The sequence below is a fragment of the Manacus candei genome, unplaced genomic scaffold (assembly GCF_025592945.1).
Source record: "Manacus candei isolate 608988 ecotype Guabito, Panama unplaced genomic scaffold, ASM2559294v1 h1tg000088l, whole genome shotgun sequence".
Lineage (NCBI taxonomy): Eukaryota > Metazoa > Chordata > Aves > Passeriformes > Pipridae > Manacus > Manacus candei.
The window spans coordinates 3,247,756-3,268,573 of NW_026138136.1; the positions used below are offsets into that span (position 1 = coordinate 3,247,756).

The 20,818-nt window shown below is 38.9% G+C and overlaps 2 protein-coding genes across 3 annotated transcripts in view; one reads left to right on the forward strand and one right to left on the reverse strand.

Annotated features, from left to right (window-relative positions):
- The window catches only part of STX17 (syntaxin 17), a 32,672-nt gene extending 19,119 nt beyond the window's left edge, over positions 1-13,553 (forward strand). For both annotated transcript variants that reach the window (XM_051812831.1, XM_051812832.1), the window contains exons 4-8: positions 2,190-2,409; positions 7,602-7,720; positions 7,803-7,853; positions 9,839-9,925; positions 10,639-13,553. In XM_051812831.1, coding sequence (XP_051668791.1) covers positions 2,190-2,409; positions 7,602-7,720; positions 7,803-7,853; positions 9,839-9,925; positions 10,639-10,878 — 717 coding nt within the window. In that variant the 3' untranslated portion in view covers positions 10,879-13,553. The remainder of the gene's footprint in view (positions 1-2,189; positions 2,410-7,601; positions 7,721-7,802; positions 7,854-9,838; positions 9,926-10,638) is intronic.
- A 2,057-nt stretch (positions 13,554-15,610) lies between these two features.
- Positions 15,611-20,818, reverse strand: part of ERP44 (endoplasmic reticulum protein 44) — a 51,277-nt gene continuing 46,069 nt past the window's right edge. The window contains exons 11-12 of the mRNA XM_051812798.1: positions 18,366-18,468; positions 15,611-16,204 (exon numbers count right to left, since the gene is read on the reverse strand). Coding sequence (XP_051668758.1) covers positions 16,103-16,204; positions 18,366-18,468 — 205 coding nt within the window. The 3' untranslated portion in view covers positions 15,611-16,102. The remainder of the gene's footprint in view (positions 16,205-18,365; positions 18,469-20,818) is intronic.

Genomic DNA, 20,818 nt, shown 5'->3' on the forward strand with positions numbered 1-20,818 from the left:
TTGAATGAAATTCCAAGGTTCAAGTATTTTGGCACATGGTGCACTATGACAGTGATGATATTCTCTTTTTTTCATACTTAGGGGCAGACCATGGGGGGAAGATTACAGAAAGAGCAAGGTAGATTAAGATGAGAAATGTAAGAGGAAGGTTACTGGCTACCATGTTTCTAATTTAACTCACTATCTTGCAAAGTTATTTTTTTGTGTCTCCCTTTTTTTAATTGTCAATCAGTGTTTTTACCTGAGGTTAGTCTTAAATAATGCAGCCTAATTTGGATAGTAGTACTTTTAATTTAAGCATACCATATAATACAATATAATTTTAGTAATTTAACACAATTTTTATGAATCAATAGTTCTTTCTTTGGATGTCCAGTATCGCCTGTGCAATGTTACTTCTACATGTTGTTGAATTAATTTCCTTCTCGAACTATATTTTTTACATTTTTTTCATAAATGTTAAAACCAATTAATTCTACTGGTGTGTATAAATAAAATGAATTCCATCTAGTTCCGCTTTTTCAGATAAGCAATATTGCCTTTCTAAGGCATTACCTGCACCTGATTTGTATTACAGAAGAAGATCTTTCTGTTTCTAACCACTCACTGGTGTTACTCTATTCTCTTGTTCTGTTTTGAGAAGAATATTCAAAACAATTGCTAAATAATGTGATAAAGAATATAGTTTATTATATCACTTTGTAATGCAATGCAATTAATATTATTTTTAGTACAGTCTTATTTTTTTATAATTAGATAAAACCTCTGTCCTAAAACAATAAGTGGTATTATTTAAACTATAAATTTCTTCTTTTCATTTGTTGGAAGAGAAACTTGTGTGCATTTTTAGATTTCAAAAGACCAGGCAATAAAAAATCCCTCTACTTTTGCTGTAGACAGAAATTTATGTCATGGTAGATGCCTGCACACACTCTCTTTTTCTTAGTTGTAAATAGTTTATATCTTCTCAAAACTCTTGCAACTAAAGAAATATTTCTATGTTTTATTATATTTGATATTTCAATCAAACAAATATATTTGCCCTTATCTGAAAAAATATAAATATTTTTTAAAAAAGTAATCCTTATTCTTTGTCCCTGAAGTTGTCTTTACAAATGGAAGTGGTAGTTTTGGGGTAGTTGGGGATTGTGAGTGACTGTATTCTGAAGTCCTGTGATCACCACAGTCACTTATTATTACCAAAAAAAAGCAAATTTTGAAAAGCAGTCACTTACTTTATTTGGATGTTATTGCAACTTGTTGCAACTTGTATAAGTATTTTGGCAAAGACCTAAATTGATCACAGAAACAAAAATAACTTCAGCAATTACACAGTGAATTAATTAGTTAAATACTTTAATTGAAACTCAAAATAAAACAAACTGACTTGGAGAATGGATAAAGTACAAAGTGTGACAGCCAGAAAAATTAAACACAGATGGAGATAGCTTTAAAAATATTTCTCCCTTGTTTTGTGGTTGGCTGATAGTATGGATAAATTAGTTCATTAGATAACAGGTACAATCTCTTCCTTGATCTTTGGTTCTTCTTTTCCTGGGGCGAATGGCTTGCTTTCCCTTATGGAAAACAGGCTATGTCCAAAAAGACTCAGCAGGTAGCTCGCAGCAATGCCTCACTGCACTCTTGAGGGATGGTTGTATTGGGAGCTGCAACTCCCATTTATTTTTTTTTATAGATGGAGAACTGAGTGAACTCACAAGCGGAAGCAAATACTAAAAATACACAGACTTAATGAGCTGGTTATAGTGCAGTGGCACCTCCAAATAAGAAGTGCTTGAAAGCACAGATGCCTTCCTTCAAGAGTCACGAATAACAGCCTGGGAGAGCCAGGATGGGGGCAAGGGCAGGATTCACTGTGTTATCTCAGGCGTGGGCTTTTGCAGCAACTGGAGGCATCTTTGACAGGCGAACCAGCTGCAGTCAGGAAACACAATGCAGTCTGGAAAAGAAGATGGATGTAGAGGGGAGAGAGAGAGAGATGACACAAGGATTGTTTGAAATCTGGGAGTTTTTAGGGATTTTTGGTCTCAGTTTGTTAAAGCGTAGAAATGGCACTTCTGAAGATTATTTAAATATCCTGAAGATGATAGTTACTTCCCAAGCACTGAAGATGTCTGGTACACAAAATATTCTGTTGGCTACAGAATAACTCTTAATACTGTTTGCAGCAACTCCGTGCCAATATAAGAGAGATGGAGAAACTCTGTTTGCGAGTCCGACAGGAAGACATCCCAGCTCTGCAGAGAATGATAAATCCTGTTAAAGAGGAAGCTTCATTTGCCATTAAAGACTTCCTGCAGCTGCATTCTGAATCTGCAGAAGAACTTAGAAGACAACTTGAAGGACAGGAGGATGCCTCTTTAACCAGATCTGCAACTGTAGGAGGAGGTAGTAGAATTTAATTTGTATTTATTGTATCTCTATCATTGTATCCAGTATGGAATTTTGCTGACCAGATGTAAATGAAGTGAACAAATGAGATTTCAGTTGAATAATAGCTGTTAATCAAGAAGTAGAGTTCTTTCCATATATCACACTTTTGTCATGACCTGTGACTGACTTTTGATAAGTGGAAAATGCTACAGTATCTTAAGAAATTAAATAGTTGTGGCCTTCCATGAGAAAGATACTGTAGCCTTGGATCTTGAAATAGAGGACTGTTCATAGGAAGCAGAATACTTACATTCATATTTCATGGTAGCTTGACTTCTTTTTTCCCCTGGTGCAAATAATTTCATCATGTGCAAGTAATCATTTAGGCCATTTTCGTTGAATTAGTGCTTGAAGAAACATCATGAAGAAAATCATTTTTAAATGACAGGCAGTACAATACATCACTGCTGAAATATATGAAAAAGAGGAGCAAGTCTCTAGGTAAGGAGAACATCTCTTCCTGTAGCATTTTAACTTGGTAACTAAAAAGAAAGAAGAGTATAAATCCATTCAAATAAAAGATTTTGAAAACACACTATAACATGCTACGAGTCAGATATGTTTGCTGTTCTTCCCACCTTTCTGTATGAAATGTATTTCTTTCCTTGTTCTAGCACTCTATCTTCAGGAGAAGCCTTTATTTTGCTCTGGTACTGGCCAGTGTTCTCTCCTAATGATCTGTGAGAAAGTTGGTTACATCAGGATTAAATCCTTCCACATACCAGTAATTAATTTAATTGTTCTCGTAGCAATACTGTTCAGAATTGTTTGAACATTGCATGTGTCTTAAAATCGAAAGAGCATTCTCAGTCAATGGCATTGTAGAAGAAACTGCCATCAGATTTGATTTTGTGACCCTTCTTGTTGCTGCATACAGAACTATAAGAACTCTTTCAAGTGTGATTAACAAGCTAGCAAGACTCATGGTTGAGCAGGGAGAAAAGAGGATTTGAAGACTGGGCTTGATTTCAGGAATGTCATGTGCAGTAGTATCAAAAAACCTTGTGAACATCAATATATATCAAATAGAGAATCATAGAATGGTTTGGGTTAGAAGGGCACTTTAAAGATTGTCTAGTTCCAAGCCCCCTGCCATGGACAGAGACACCTTCCACCAGAACAAGTTGCTCAGAGTTCCATCCAGTGTGGCCTTGACCATTTCCAGGGATGGGGCATCCACAACTTATCTGGATGTGCCAGTGCCTCATCACCCTCATTGTAAACATTCTATCTTCTTACAAGGCCATCAAAAAAGACTCTTAGGCTTCTACCATATGAATCTTAACCTCTTCAACACCTTCAGCATGTTGTAGTTGGTTGTTCAGTAGTTTGTCCTAGTGTCTTTGTGGATTTCAAAGTCTGACTATTTGCTGCATTCTGCTGATTCAGATAACTGAATCGCTTCTCTTGCAGCCCCCTTGGACCATCTTATTCAAGTTCTCAAAAATATGCTTGAACTTTCAGAGGCAGTTTCTTAAATGTTCTAGAGTGAATTTCAGCAAACTTTCAGGCCCTAAATAGGCCTAGCTCATCTAAATATTTTTAACCTGTTCTCATTATGTTTCAGCCTATCGCTTTTTTTCTTTCCTTTTTAAATTAATTGCATCCAATACCTGATGACATCGACCTGTTTGTGTAAAGACTGGCTGAATCTTTCTTTGGGTCATCTGTAGTTTTCTTTCTTTGCCTGGCAATGCACTTACACTTCATTTTTCTTCCTCTAACTTCAAAAGCATTCATAGAAGCTTCCTTGGTATCATTTATATCCCTTGGTAGTTGAAATTTATTTATGTCCTGGTTTTTCTGATATTAACTTTCTGTGCTTATATTATTCCTTGTACTAATACTGTGTGTCAAATTCTTGACATCCAGGGCACTGAAGAGCTCTTGGTGAAGCCATAAAAATCTTCCTCTGCATCAGGACAATTTGGTGTCATCCTCAGTGTAGCCTGTTTTGTCAGTGTCTCCCAGCAATTCTGCAGTCCTTTATCCTTTAGGAACTTCTTCCACATAGTTTCTCTTAATAATTTTGCTTAATTTGTTGACATCTCTTTTGGGGGGAGCACTTTGTCTTCAGTATTCAGTGATTCCTTTCATGCATATTAGCCATTACTTTCAGTCTATTTGTGACCTCTTCTCTGTTACGATCCGAAGTAAATTTAAGATACCTCTTCTTTTGGTAACTTTCTGCAGTTGTTCTCAGTACATTCTGGTATTTAATTGGAAAGGCCTTGTCCTGGCTTACATTGCTTTTCTAACAGTTACATAGGTGGCAAATGGGAACCAGAGTTTAATTTCAAAGAACAGGACTGCTTTTGAAATCTGAAATACCTTTGAAGTATGGAGGACACTGAGCGTAACAGCACTTCAGAAAGACAAGACATTGATCAGAAAGATTGGGATGGGAACAGAAATGAATATGGAAATAATTCACCCCATTTAAAGTGAAACAGACAGGCAGACAACTAAATACAATTAAACAGATATTTTTTCAAGTTTGCCTGCCTGTGAAAGCAGCTCTGTTGAATTGCTAACACAGACACAATATATTACCTATTCTTTTGTGCTTAGAGGCTGCAGTCCTGAAAGCAAATCTTGGCTGTTGATCTTAATCAAAGGAGCTTCAGTGCACCCATTCTTTGTAGCATGTTGCTTCCCATCTGGTAGAGAAGGAAGGAGTTTACAAATTCAAATCTCCCATTTAGAAGTCATGTCAGTGATACGATACAGTCCCTTCCCCCATTCACTACCCTCAGCTGAGGGCCAATAGAAATGGAATTTAATTGCATATTAAACAAATATTAACAAAAGGTGAGACTCCACTCTTAAAATTACTAAAATCTTCTAAGCAACATATTGAATCTTCCAGAGCATTAGATTTTTATCTCAAGTGTAATGAGGTGCAAAGCCGTTCTGTGAAATCTGCAAACGTGTTTTGTATTATTGCATTTCTGTGGAGATGCTGTAAGTGAACTTGTGGAGCCACTTCCATTCTCAGTTCTATTAATATTGGTTAGATTTGATAAAAAGTGAACTAGTGAATATAAATTTCTTACTCATACTTTCAGTCCAAATGTGACCACCTCTTACCCTTCTTGTTCTTTACCTTAGTTTTGTGAAGTGAGTTAAGAATTTTCTTGAGGATTTTTTCCCCACTAATTTTAGTTATTAGAAAATGATAACATGTAAACCTACTTACAGTTTTAATTTCTCTTGAATGAGTGTAATGCAAAACTTCGGTATCATTTATACACTTTCAAGAATGTGCTTTTCTACAATAGGTCAGCATAGATTGTTAGGGACAGACCAGAGCAGTCTTGTGAGGAGGCAGTTTTGCTTAGTGAGCTTTTTATTTTACTTTTGAATTATGAATATTTTAATTTCAACCAACTAAGCATGCATGTGATTAGGGAAGAGTACACTTTTCTTGGGAGAAGAAACTTGATTTTGAAGTAGGATTGTGTAGGATTGAAATGGAATAAAATACTCAAAACCAATGATAAATGTCAGAGTATGTAGCAGAACTGTTTTCTCAAAAATGCACATTTGGATACATGATTAATTTTACTGAAAAGGGGGAAACAATATTTTAGAACTGAGTATAAAACATTAATTAATCTGAGGTTATAAATCAAAAATATGTTCTGGAAGAACAGGTGATGATTGTAGAATGTGAAGTGCCTTCCATGTCTGGATTCTTGAAGGAAAAGGAGTAGAAATAATTAGAAAGAAAACCAAGCCCAAACTAAAACCCCAAATTGCTTATTACATGGTTGTTACTCTGCTTACTTAGTATTTATCAACTGAATATCAACTTCATTGATGTTAGACTTTATTGATCTGAGAGGAAGATTAGGTCCCTAATGTGTTTTGAGATAAAAATGTTGAGAAATGGACAAATGTTATGAAAATGTATAATTTTTATTTTATCTTAGAATAATTCATGAATAAGCATGCACTGTTACTGACTTTTTAATGAATATATTTTTTGCTTTCCGTTGTTCATATCTGTTGTTGTAACAGTTCTATAATATTATTATCATACCTTGGCACATTCATTGATTCTATAGATTTTAATACAGTATTTACATTTTAATATTGTGACACATCTAACCAGCCTTCCCCATAATAAGCTTTCTCTTGAGACCACCTTTCCAAGGAAGGAAACACGTGTCCTACTAAAGTAGCGATCTTCCTTCAGAAATTGAAGTTGTCTGAATTAACATGATCTTTGCACTGTGTTTACATACGTTCTCCAGTCTGCCTTTCAGACTCTCAAGCTCTCTTCCTTAATCCTTGCTACAAAAAGCCACACTTGTTTGTTATTATTCTTTATTACCACTTAATTACTTGTCCACAATTATACACACGTTTGTTACATCTGTAATGGCTCAAGAGCAGGCTCTTCGAGTGGAGGAGGTACCTGTGTGTCTGTTCATTGCATCTGCTCTCCCCTGTGCCCCCTCACTGTCTTTCATTCCCCATTTTTTCCACTGTACTTTGTCCTAATGTCTTCTGCATTCAGTCCATATGATTTAGAAAGTAAGAATTACTTGAGAATATCTCCTGTACAGCTCTGAGCTGCAAATGTTTGTCATCCTCACAGTTCCATTACCCAACAAGATCAGGCACTGAATGCTGGGCACCGTGTTACTTGGTTTTCACTGCTTTTACTTTGGAAGTCTTTTCCTCCAGATTCTTTTAGTCCCAAATGGCTGAAAATCAAACCAGTGGCACGATAATCTATTGTAAAGTGAATAACTGTCTGCTCAGTTTTGGAAGCGCAGTGCTTTTATGTGTCATATGTAAATGAAAAGTTTTTGTCCCAGGCTCAGTTTTCTTAGCCTGGTCGATACAAAATTAATTAAATGATCTTGAATTCAGGAGTATAATTTAATATCATTCTCAGAACTGGTTGTGAAAGTGTGCTAATGGAAATGAATCCATTTCTTTGTCAATAACATCCTTTTAAGAAACTGTCTAGTGCTGTAAGACTTCCCCCTATATGATAATTTTCAGGGCTGTTGCTTGGCTTGAATTAGGTCAAGTATCAGCTTACTCTTGAGAAACTTTAGGAGTGAGAAGGTTTGCACATCACCTACATTCTGCTTCAGTGCATTTATATAAACATCCTGTTTCTGATTCAGAAACTTTATATAACATGGAAGTGAAGGACGGCTCCCAAAGTTTAATCCAGATCTACTCCCGCCTTCCGGAAATACCTCAAGAAGAAAATGCAGCTGAATCCTGGGAAAGTTTAGAAGGGGTATGTTGGAACTCCCTTACTGCACATTGGTCCTCTTGTTTTTAGCAACTATTACAAAATAACATTTGCTTTTCATTTGTAGGACTTGATTGAGCTCAGCCAGTTGGTGACTGATTTTTCTCTCTTAGTCAGCGTAAGTATTAATTCTGTGTTCTATCCTGCACAGTCTTGTGCAAAAAGAGGGCGAATGGGTAACTCCTAGGTGGGGACAAAAAAAAGACGAGCAATACTTCTGCCCCTGGACTGCTCAGACTGAGCTAGTATCACTTTATCAAAGTGACAGAACAGCAAAATAATATTAAGAAAATAATAACATTTATTCAGTCCAATATTCAAGACTACAAAATCCTGATCACTGTTAGGAACTTCAAGATGCCAGTAGAGGCAGAGCAGTTTCCCCACAGTGAGCTGAGATGCCTGCACAAAGGTGCTGTCTTTGCTACTTGGGACCTATGGTAAATACAACTATAGTTTCCAAGATGGGACATTAGACACTTTCCAAAGTCGTAAGTGATGCATGTAACATTTACAAGAAGAATGTCCAAAAGCATTAGTTTAACTACTTTGCTGCTCTGTCTGGTTAGAAAACTAACAGCTCTTCCTTCCCTACATCAGTGACTCATTGCTACAGGTGTCTTTGTGGCTCTCCTGTGGATTCAGGCTCTGCCAAGGTAACTTTCTGAGGAGGCAGTAGTCTGCTGCTTCAGCACTAGCGCTGGTAGTTGCTCCTAAGTTTTGTGACCAGAACAACTACAATGTCCTAGGCAGTGCACATGGCCACAAGCTGAACCTCAGTAGAAGCTCTAGTGTTGTCTGCAGATTTCTACCCATTAATTTGTACGATTTCTAACTGTAATGGTGGCAACATCTTTCACTGCACAGGGTGGGTGTTTCTCAGGTACTTTTTCTCACTTAATCAGGAGTACTAGAAAAATCCCTCACCTTTATCGTGCTCTTTCTCTGCTCTCACAATACTGCCAAAATGTCTTCATCATCCACACTCAGTTCCCAATGTTTAGTTCTTCCTGTGCCACAGGGAATTTAAATGCACAATTCTCATCTCCTAGGAGAGTTCTTTAATCTCCTTGCTGTTGGGTTAATAGGGATAAATAAGCTAGCTTTTATCCTTTCTGCTGAGTATGTGCTGCATCACCTATACAAAAAAACCAACTAAGAACCATTAGGCTGGAGTGGGACTGCAAAAATTTTCAGTCAGTGTCCTAAAGGTTAAAGCAACAGGTCCTGCTCCCAGGACTTTCTGGATTTTACACGTAACTATCATTAGATATAATACCAAGTATCTAAAGTGTGTGGACTGCATGGTAAATGAAGATACGAGAGCTGGTGGACTCAGCAGTTTCTGAATTAGAAAGAGGCAAAACAGAATGCCTTTTATTTTAAGCTGAAAATCAGCCATCTCATTATTTTGTGACATAAAACAGGCTGGGTACTGCTGAGATTAAAATAAGAACAAACAAACCCACAGACCCCTTTATCTTCTGCTCCAGTGTTCCCTGAGAGACACTGCAGGGCAATCTGCATTTGGAGAAAGGATGGAGTGGTTTTGTAAAATCAAACAGTAAATACAGAGCAACATCAAGTATATTTTCAGTACTGTCACTATTTGTAAAATTAAGTCACTGTTTTATAATGTCATAATTAAACACGTGTCTGCTTAGACTTTGTGATGCAGCTTTGTATGTTGGAGTTGGTACTGATCTTATAAATGCTCTTTACAGAATATTTTTTTTAACATGAAACTCAGCAGGAAACAAAAAGGCTAGTTTGGATTATTCTTCCCTTCGGAATGCAAATTTATCTATTTACAGAAAAGATTTAGAAATCATATGTTTTGGGTTGTTTTCTCTAAGTGCAGCAAGACATTGTCTAATACCCCCACCATATTATTACTTAATAGTTTACATTTTTGTAAAGTAAGTGTGTAGTTTCAGCAGAGGTTATCGGATGCTAATCGTGAAGCACCATTAAGGCTGCTGGGTGCAGTGTGCAGCAGATGAAAGCGGCTGTGGGGTCCTGATTACAGGCATTAAAATGGTGTGTATTGGCTCACTGCTGCTTCCCAGCAGGTTACCTCACTCATAATTCCTTTGCATCTAGTCTCAGCAGGAGAAGATTGACAGGATTGAAGACCATGTCAACAGTGCTGCTGCGAATGTTGAAGAGGGAACCAAAAACTTGGGGAAGGTAGGGATCTGCTCCTGCTGGTGAATCAATGGTACTCTGCCTCCCAGCAATCCTCTGTATTAACCCAATTGATCTGCCGTCTTTAATGCTGAGGGAACCAGCAATTAAGGAAATAAGGAAGAAATGACCCACAGGTAGCAGGGGAAAAAAAAAAATTGATCTCTCTTGTAATTTTCTATCATATCCAGGCTACAAGGAAATACAATTATTTAATTTTGGGGGGGCTTTTTTTAGTGCTGTTTTGAGGCTACTTTGGTTTACTTGCAAAGACAAGTGCAGTCGGTGACTGGCTCGCAAGAATCACATAAACATAAAACAAGAGGTTGGCAACAACATGTAATTTCCATACTATTCCATGTAGATGTCAGTTGCTAAATAAGCCCAAGCCTTGAGTCAGACATTACGAAAAGTCTGAGCATTTTCACAGTTTCTTGTTTGATTTAATGATGGTGACTAGGTAATACCCAGTGTACATAATCAGCCAGAACCATGTGAAAGGACCTGGTTCACAACTGCATACACAAGACAGCTCAGTTTTGAATTGTTTTAGTACATTCTGTCATACATGTGGCATAGGCGAGCATCTTTTTTTAAATACTAATTTGTAAAGTTTATTTATCACTGAGCATTCAAGTTATTGCCAAGAGCAGTGAGGGGAAAAATGCACATCGCCACAGGCAAGTATTCTAACTATATTTTTTTTTCCTTTACAGGCTGCAAAATACAAGCTGGCAGCTCTGCCTGTGGCAGGTGCAGTCATTGGTGGAGTAGTGGGGGGTCCCATTGGTCTCCTTGCAGGCTTCAAAGTGGCAGGAATTGCAGCTGCACTTGGCGGTGGGATTTTGGGCTTCACAGGTGGAAAATTGATACAAAGAAAAAAACAAAAAATGATTGAGCAGGTCTCTTCCAGCTGTCCAGAGCTTTCTCACCAAAGTGCCAAAAAATCCAGCTGAAGTATCAATTCATTATGGCCAGGAAGAAGCGTAGTAGCCGTGCTAATGACAGACTTGCAGCCTTATGCTTTAAATACAAGGCTGAGTTGTGTGAATTTTGATGACATTACTGTTCCTTGGGAGGGCTGAAACAGTCATGTCGGAATTTCTCTTTTCAGACATGGTGACATCAGTCCTTTGAAAATTATATGGATAACTTTTAATTATAAAATTCTTAAGTGAGCTATATGCACAGCTGTAATGATGGGTGACTGGTGCTTCATGCCAAATTTGCACAAACCGTCTTGCAGACAATATAAAGAGAGATACTTGGAAAACCCTAGTGCTTTCCCATGAATGCCATGAGAAGCTGGAGCTTTTACGGTAGTGCTCCAAAAAAAAGGAAATAAATGCCATCAATCTTTCATGGTTACTTTAAATTTACTTTCACTTATCCGGATTCCCAAACTCTTCCTGTGTACATCCCTAGGATATGACTGACTGTGTGTGTTTAGTAATGCACAGGGAAGTGTCAGCTGTCATAAGAGAAGGTGAAAATCTTGGGTGAGCGATGTGGAAAAAAGTCATGTATATCATGTATCACATATATCACATCTGCCTCCATCAGCCATATCAGATCAGCATCAGAACCAGCTTTTCCTCTTCTTCAGGTACCTTTTTTTTTTAAAATTTGTGAACTCCTCACCTTCCTCAAAGTGTAGTTATGAATTAAACAGTCTAAGCAGCAACCCTGCAGGACTGCTACTGGAGGATAATAATTTTCCATAGTTGTTCAGCTCCTTGGCTTGTCCTGAGAACACCACACAGGGTGAAGAGCCACGCTCTGGCATTCTGAACTTGAAGCCTCACTTTCTGCAAGATGTTGCCCTTGCATCTCGTATCCTGGCACCAACAGCACTCTGGTGGGAGAGCTGAACAGCTTCCCTGGAAGGCAGTGCTGCAGCCAGGCCTACTCCCTCAATAGTCTGTTATTCCCTCAAGGGTGACATTAGGCCCCAGGTCAGTGGCGGGTGAGGCAGCGAGGCCCCTTGCGTGGTGGCAGTGCCGGCTGCATCCCCAGAGGATGGGACTGTCGAAAACATCAACAAGATACTGTTTACCATGTAAACCACGGGTGTTTGGGGCAGCTACACACCTCTTGCAGACGGAGCCAAAACAGCTGCTTCCACCCACACTGCAGAGTAGCTGCTGAGCCTTTTCAAGATTTTGGGACATGCTGTGGAGCCTGTTATGGGGTGGGATGCTGCTTCTGCTGGCTTTTTATAGTGGATACTTATTATCTTACCACCCTTAAGAAGCCTGTTGCTGCTGAAGCTTCCATTGTTAAATACAGAAGTGTTAACGTGTTTTTATTGTCACCTACTTGTACTATTGTCACATAATCTACTGTTTGCCACTTTCAGGACAGTTCCCAGACCAATGCTGCTACTGTTTAGGGGGAACAGAAATTGAGGTTTGGAAGCCATTTTTTAAAGTTCTTAGATTGGTCAATTAATCCTGAACTCTGCTTGAGTTCAGTTTTATTTAGGTGCACACTGAAGTCAGTGTTTAGATAAGGCTCCCTAGCAGGGAACACTGTCCAAGGAAGCATCCTATAGAAACAGCTCCTTGTCGATAACCACTACTTTGGTATCATCACTGGAAATCACTGTCTGCTAATGACAGATGATGGGTTTTTGTGCCTAGACATTGTAAGCAACTGTTAGTTACAGCACAAATAACTTCTTCTGAGCAGTTCTTCCTTATTGCTTTTAAAATACTGAAATTGCTATAAGCCGGAACATTACATCTATTTTAAGTAGGTCTGAGGCCCAGGGAAGCAATGTGTGCAAGAACAGTTTTCACCAGTATTTGCAGACATTGTCAAAACTGCATTTGCTAAAGCCATGGTAAAAACCAGCTGGAGTGCAAAACATGACCTGAGTAATTCAGCTCATTTGCTCCTGACCGGCAAAAAGCACTTTTCTTTAAATGCATCCACTTTGGCTGTAAACAGTTAGTGAGTGTGTAACAACTTCATAGGCTGTTCATTCCTTTGATATTTATTTTCTACATTTAAAGGAATACGCTAAGAAAAAAAAAGTGTTTTTAATCAAAAACTGTGGTTGATTCTTTGTATGATTTTAAACTGCTGTATCTGCTTTCCTATCATATGCTGTGAAACCTCCTGCATTTAAATGACAGCAGCCACATCAGCGATCTTGCGGACTCCATCCTCTCCCCCCACGCTGGATTAATGCCAGGACAATCTAAATTCCTAAGACTGAATTCCTACCCCAGCTTATACAAATTCAGCCTGATATGCACTCAGTTTATGAAATGTCTAGCAGGAGAACTATTCTTCCCCCTTGCGTTTTTAAGGAAGCAATTTCAAAGCATTGTGTATACACTAGATGTGGGAGTCTATTATTTAAGCTACGATTTTTTAAAATAGGTAGGTTATTTACATATGTGAAGAAACATCAGCATCTGAGTAACCAAACTAGCATTTAAATTGCTAGGCATGTTAACCAGAAAAATTTTAAGATATAAATAACTCTTTCAGACCAAATAAAAGATTTTTGCTATGAGACTGGCTGTAACATTTACTGAAAACGTTGGGGCTTATTTCCTTTCAGCGTGTAAAAGATGAATCCCTCCCAAATTTTATATTATTAAAACAATTGCACTACCAAGATTTAAGAATCCTGTATTGAGTTACCAAACACATGCTTCAGCTATTGAAATATTTACATTGACTGAAATTAATGAAAGCTCCTAAAGTGCCACCTGCCATCTAGTAACTCGAACACACATGCTAGCTTAGAAATGGACTTGGCAAGTTCAGTTAAAAAGAATTTGGAATATTTTTATTCCATAAAGGGATAATACTAATATTTTTGACAACTTCCCATGTAAGCCTTGAGAAGTGTTAAAGGGAGTGGTAAGCTGAGCACCAAATGGTTAAAATATAGATGCAGATGATCAGAGTCAAACAGCTCAATCTGAAACACAACTCGGATTTTGTCCAGCAACTGTTCTCTCCAGGCAAATTCTCTGTATCACCAGACACATAAAAGCTCAAGTGACACTCAGCAGCATGTTAGGCAAGGACAGCTTGGCTTTAGCTGTTCAATCTTCTGCTTGCAAATAGAAAAGTCACTTGAACGCCGTCACAGCCAGGTCGCTAGTCATCCATAACCCAGGAGAATCAGGTCCAGCTCCAGTGAATACACACTGAAATTACTGCAGTGTGTAACTGTCATGAAACTACCTGTTACAGCTAATTGTCCACCTACTGCTGGAATGCTAAAGCTCTGGGAACAAGTCTTTAGTCTGAAAAGCAAACCTGGATTAAGGAAGAGGGGTTGGCAGAGGGGGTTCATCTCTTTTAGCTAAAAGTACCTGCCCCTGGACTGCTAGGTGGATTATGAGGAAGCATTTTCCTCCAGAAAGAGAAGTTTTGACATCTCCTACCAAACAGCATCTATAAATAAGAAGCCCAAGGAAAAATAGGAACCTCAGAGGAGTAAGATGAGTACTTGCAGGCACCATGCAGGAATTGACTAAAATTTCAGGTGCCAGAATTGTGTAGCATGACCTGTAAAAAACAAGTGGCAGCCTTAAAACCACAACTAGCTCACATCTTTAGATTCCAACTGGAAGGCAGTATGACTCAGCTGCCAAAAATGCTTGATTTGGCATGAGATGGAGAAAAGGAGAAGGCTAGAAATGCAGATTCATAAAAACAACAAAAAAGTATACCTGTAACCAAAACCTTGCAATACTTTTCTCAGCTCTTAAATCTGCAGCTGCTCAGTTTGCTGTAGCTTAGTGTAGGTGGGTACTAGTGATTCTGTCCTCAGAATCACTCCCTAGAAAGCTCCTGTTCCTGGTGCTGCAGGGGCTTGATTCAGGAGGCTGTCCTGGGATCAACTTTTGCCACAGTTTCACCAGACCATGAAAGTCTTCTGTCAATAACTGACCAGGTGGCATCCATAGCTGAGAGGCAGAAGGAATCCTGAACAGTTACTACACAAGTTGAGGCACTCTCCTAAGTAAACCTGAACCCAGTGTTCCCCCTGTCCAGAGAACAAGCTCATTTCTAAGGACACTAAACCTTGGGGGCCCAAGTCAGGTCCTCGATTCTTTGTAGTAAGTGTACTATACAAATTTATCTCCAACAGTGCCCCACAAATTAACAGATGCTGTTCCATCTTACAGATTCTATGAGTTCATCTCACCCAGCAGCTTGAAGATTCATGGAGAAAAGCCCTTATGCTGGTGTAACAGAAAAGCAGTCATTCCTTCTTCAGAGCAGAATTCAAAGATTATGCAATAAGTAAGGCACAAGCCAGACAAATAAGAGTAACAGAAAATTTGCAGTGGTTCTTTGAACAGTAAGCATCTGCCAGGAAGGCAGGGATCTGGGGGAAAAACAAACAAACAAAAACCCCCAGAGACTAATCCTAACATACATACAGATATTAATTTGGGACTGACAAAACTCAGATGCCAGGCCAGTCCCAGTCCTCTCTTACTATGAAGGGTTTCCAACATTCATGTTCTTTTAACACAACCATGTGGGTAACACAGCAATCTTAATTCCAAGAAATCAGAGTAGGTCAATACAGCCCCTTCATTCAAAGTACAGCCATTATCATTGAAACCTTTCCTTTCCTCACTTGGTATTTTAAAATTCAGTTTTGTTTAATTGCTTGGACATTTACAGCCAGTAAATCACCACACAAGATTCTGTAAAACTTTAATTTATTCCCCTCCCAAGTATCCAGAATAGAAGACCCTCTTAAGTTGGAGAAAAATGTGACAAAGAAATAGATTACCAGGATAGCTGTTCACATGAAGAAGAAGAAAAAGCACATACTACCAAGGTTACACAGAAAACAACCCAGAAGTCCTATTTAATGGGATAGTGCAAGTTAACAGCATGTCTCTGGCAAGGATACCTTCATTTGGATTATAAAAGTTTTACAGAACAGAGTTAGATCAAGAGTCTGGATGGGTCTCTGATATTTTACGATAGCATTAAGAATGTACTGTTTGAAAGATGCTGTACAGAATGACCCACCAAACAAATGTATTTACAAGCCTGGGGAGAAAAAATTATTTTTCAGTTTATTCAAAATAAAAATACACATAGAATTATGAAAATATAGGTTTACTATTTCCACCACACAGAAGTCAACGCTGCTGTCTGAAAGGCTTGCAAGATTATTTCAAGTTTTTAAAGTTCATCTTTTTCCCTCAATAAGGTGTACCTATGTTCACTGGGTGCCAGTTTCTGGAATGAGCTTTCTGGTGGGCTGCTTGCTAAATCCTGAATTGGCTGAAAAACAGAACAAACAGTAAAATTGTTTGTTAGACTAATTTTGATAACCATCCACCTCCATAAAATGAATTTCTAGCATTAATTATGGGCGTGCATGAATGTCCAGCATTCCCACAAATTAAATTTTGTGGGGTTTTTTTTTTTTTTGGAAGGCACATTATAAGCCCCAAGTAGGAGGAGCAAACATGCACACACATATTAATTAAGCACTTTCAGTTAAGGATATTCCTTTTGTTGGCACATTGCAAAGGTAATGGCCATGACACAAGCTTCTGTACAAGTCACTTAGAAGTATTTCAAATGTACCCCACTGTACATTTGCTTGAGTCTGTCTACCACTTGCTTTGAGGGTATTCTAATTTGTGTGTGTGTTTTATGAAATACACCAGAGCAAAAGAGCCATCGCTGACAAAATTTTTAGTTTTTTATGGCAACTAAAAAAAAATCCCACACCAAGACCAAACCAAAAAAACCCCAACACAAACCCCTCCATGCAATTCAAGGGACATAGGTGACCTAAGCCGGCAGGCTCCAGTTTAGTTAAGGCCAGATTTCCATCACACACACATCCACAAGATGGCAGGATGCCATACGAAGATGAGGACGTAAATATCCCAGGTTTTGTGTGCATTTCTCAAGGCAGAATGGAGACAAGAGCAAGCCTGCAGCTCTAGGCTCCATGCCTGTGCCCAGATATGCAGGCAGCAGGATCCAGGGACTCAGCAGATTCCTCTCTCCCTGGCCAAACCTCCTCCTCATGGCAGGTGCCTCAGAGCATCTCTTCCTCATGCACTCCTGTCCCCCTCCAAGCTGACAGACTGCCTGGCCTCTGTCTCAGTCTCCAGCCCTTATTTCTGCACCTCCTCCTGTTGACTTGAATTCTGGTTGCTCATTGAATTCTGAAGAAACACAGGGATCTACTGGTTAAATGAATTACTGCTCAGACAGTTCAGCCCACGTGTTTTCTTGGCCAGTCATGACGACATTCAGAAGCTTTCAGGGCTTTCCTGCTTTTAAATCTTTTAGCTTTAAGCAGGGCAACAGGAGTCTGCACTCAGAAGGCTCAGTGCAGTGCCACCTTTACCACATCCCAGAGATAAACAGCAAAATGACCATAGCTATAAATAGTTCCTCACCATGGGTTCTCAGGTGGCCTAAGGCACCCCAACACAAGGGCTCCAGGTCTCCTCTGGGACCAAAGTGGTTCCTCGAGCCCAGACAATGCAACATATAACTTGAAAGAAGTGTTTTAAATGTTATTTCTTTAGACAGTGCCCAAGGTAATGAAAATGCTCCCTGACAGGCCGTTACATTTGTACTTTTCAGCATGACACCAAGCACGTGAGCTGAGTGGTGTATCAAGAAGATACAAGGCTGATTAAGACACAAAAGACTGGGCTAAGCGGAGGGAATCAGGGTTGGTAATGTCTTTTCTTTCCTGAGACTGAGGTGCTCCTGAGTTTTGTCTGGAGAAGGATCTAGTAGTTGTGTTCCTGAAGAGATCCCAGGAGTGACTTCCAGGTATGTAATTACACAACATGACAACCTTGGAACAGAACCATGAGGAATCCAAACTGATAAGTGCAGCCTGTGAGTACTACTGATGCCATTTGTTAACTGCATTAATAAAAGCAATAAGGCCTATTACTGCTTATCCATCTTTTCTTGATGCTCTAAGAATCTTCCTCCTGCTTGGATTGGCAACTTTCTACATAAAACATAAAAATTCAACTAATTGCTCTTTCCCCTCAGAAGCACCCTGAAGTAGTGAGTTGTGTGGGAAATAAGGCAGCTATGATGTAGTATCAACTTTTGCACTGAAGTCACATGAGAATCACGTAAGTCACATAAGAGCAGCTCTATGAGGTCAGAAGAGTCATCTACTCCAAGATCTGTTTCAGTGGAGAAAATATATTTTCTTATAATTTTCCCTTATTCAAGGCAAAGAGGTACCATATGACCCCTAATGCTCTCCTTGCCTTTACCCAAAGGAAGTTAAAGTGCCAAGCAGAATTGGCAATGTTACACTTCTGTAAACAGATTTCTCTTTCAGGAGACAGAGGCTAAAAGTATAAACATATTAGAAAGTACAGCTCTGACGAGGAGTAAAAAAAGGTCTTTACTATGGCCAAATTAAATGTATTTGTTATAACCTTACCTGACCAGGTGCTACATCAGTTGGATCCGGGCCATGATGAAACTCTCTATGCAGTTTTCCAGAATGCAAGTCTAGTACAAATTGCTTCAGTTTACCTGGAATTCTGGAAAAAATTAAACAGAAACCACCACATGTTTATTACAAGTTAAGTCCAAACACAGAAGATTTAAAATGCACTGTTTAGAGTAGCCAACTTCTCTTTATCTAGCACACTATGCCCACTTTTAGGTGATTATTAGAGGACACGAAGCCAAATGGTTTGCTAAGGTACCCTACCAGCTTCTCTTTCTTTCCACTGTCTCTTGAGAACACAGCAAGTATTTAATCTTTTCAATAACTCCCACAGAGTTGTACCAGCCGATAACTTCATTGTATATTCCCTTCAGCTCCCCACTAACTGTAATGTAAGAGGGAACAGCAGGTTCCAAATGCACAGTTTACAGATACAAATGACAGTTGGGTACCAGTATTGACAAAACATCTTTGAAAGGCTCTCTATTACCTCAGCAACTGCATATACACCAGAGATATGCACTAAGAGGATATCAGTGTAAATCTAAACTGAGATCATCTTACAGTCACCCACAGCAAACGTGCTAAACTACAGCATCCAATTTTATTTGTGAAATGTCAGATAGACTAAAAATCTCAAAGTGAAGAGTTGATCTAGTAAGTATTAAAGATGAGATAAAAGACTATAAGGAGCACTACACATGCAATCAAAAGGTAGTGTCTGAATAGAGACAGGTTTTGTAGGGAGTCTTTCATCAAACCAACTATTACATTTAGGAAAGAGGAACAGAGTGTGGTCAGACAAGTTATCAGCAATATTTCAGTCAGAAAACTCCGTGCATAAAATGCAGCATAATACAGAGTCAGAGAGTATCACTAAAGCAATGGCTGTAACTGATCAGTATTACAGTGGTACTTTAAGGGATCTCTTCCCTTCCCAGGTAAGATCAGGAATTAGTACTGATGGAGAGAAAGAGGTTCATTCTAGCCTGGTGATAGGGACAGCAGAATTACTGCTCCCTGCTTTACCTTGGGCTCCTGCCCTCTTCTAGATCAGGCAGATTGCTGGAGACATTCTCCTTTCCTAATGCAACAAGGGCACTTGGTACCTACAGCCGTGTGTGGCTTAGCCTGTTCTTGCTCAGAAGCTACAGCTGAACACTCCCCCTGCTATCATTTCCAATCTGGAACAGCAGGATGAATAGGGATGGGTGGCCAAAGCTGATGGTAAAATATTGAGTGATGGTCTCATTTGCCTATGAAATGCCCATTCTCCAAAAAAATATGAACTTCCTATAAAGAGAGAGGAAATCTTTTGGTGGGCCAGGTCTGAAAGTGCCATATGCAAACACTACTGGCTGGTGGTGACACTGAGATTACAAAAGACAGCCTGGGGCCAGTTTGTAAAAGAGTCCAGGAAATGTACTAAGCTGACAGATATCCTTACAGGTAGATGAAAGTCTCAGAATTAAGATTCTACTTATTATTAAAAACCAAAAAGCCCACACAAAACCGACAAAAAACCAACAAACAAACCAAAACAAAAATTCAAACCACATACACAAGAGGATATCACCCCAGGTGCTCCAAGCTCTCTTTGTTTTCAAACTGTTAGATATTTCTATGTATCAGCCCAAACTCCTAGAGTAAGGTTGAATAATTATTTATTGTTAGGCAACTGTCTACAATCCTGACATCTCTTCCAGCTTCATTTGTATGTTACAACTGGTACACATCAAGCAAGTAGCTCTTATTATTCTGACAGTTTCACAGAAACAGAACGCATAAGAAATATAAAATGAGTCTAAACTAAACATCTCTATTGCCCACATAAGAGATATTAATTTGTTTTAGGGCTGTTTTAAAAGTGGCAATAAAAATAGTGGTTTTAAAACATAAATATCCTGCTATTTTTTGCTGGCATTTGCAGTGAACACAATATTCCACACAAATAGGAACACAAGGAGACCAATAGTCACTATCAGAATTTCAACATACATGGCTTCAGAAATTTGAAAAGCACTATTTAAGATATATCAAACTGAGACCACATTTAATGAGCCTGTGGAGAATTACAGAAAGCAGCTAAGTTCAAACCCTCCTTCCAAATGTCAGCATTTCAGGTAGAAAAATGCCTCCTGGAATGGCAGAATCAGACATGGGATTACATTCACATTGCATGCTAAATCTGAGCTTTGAATCCTTGGCTTTGACAAAAACAAAATACCCAGCCTAGGCATCCAACCAGGACTCAAGAGGCAGTGCATGTGCAGGTACTTCCTTTGAGGACAGAAACTGGAGTTTTAACACCCAAGCAGAAGACAAAGATAGAGCACTTGAATAAGGCTGAAAGCCCCTGAAGAGAACGTTTAAACATCTTCATTCCTCAACTGAGCCATGAGAGACAGAACATCTGCTTCCAAAGCAGTGCAACATAAAGA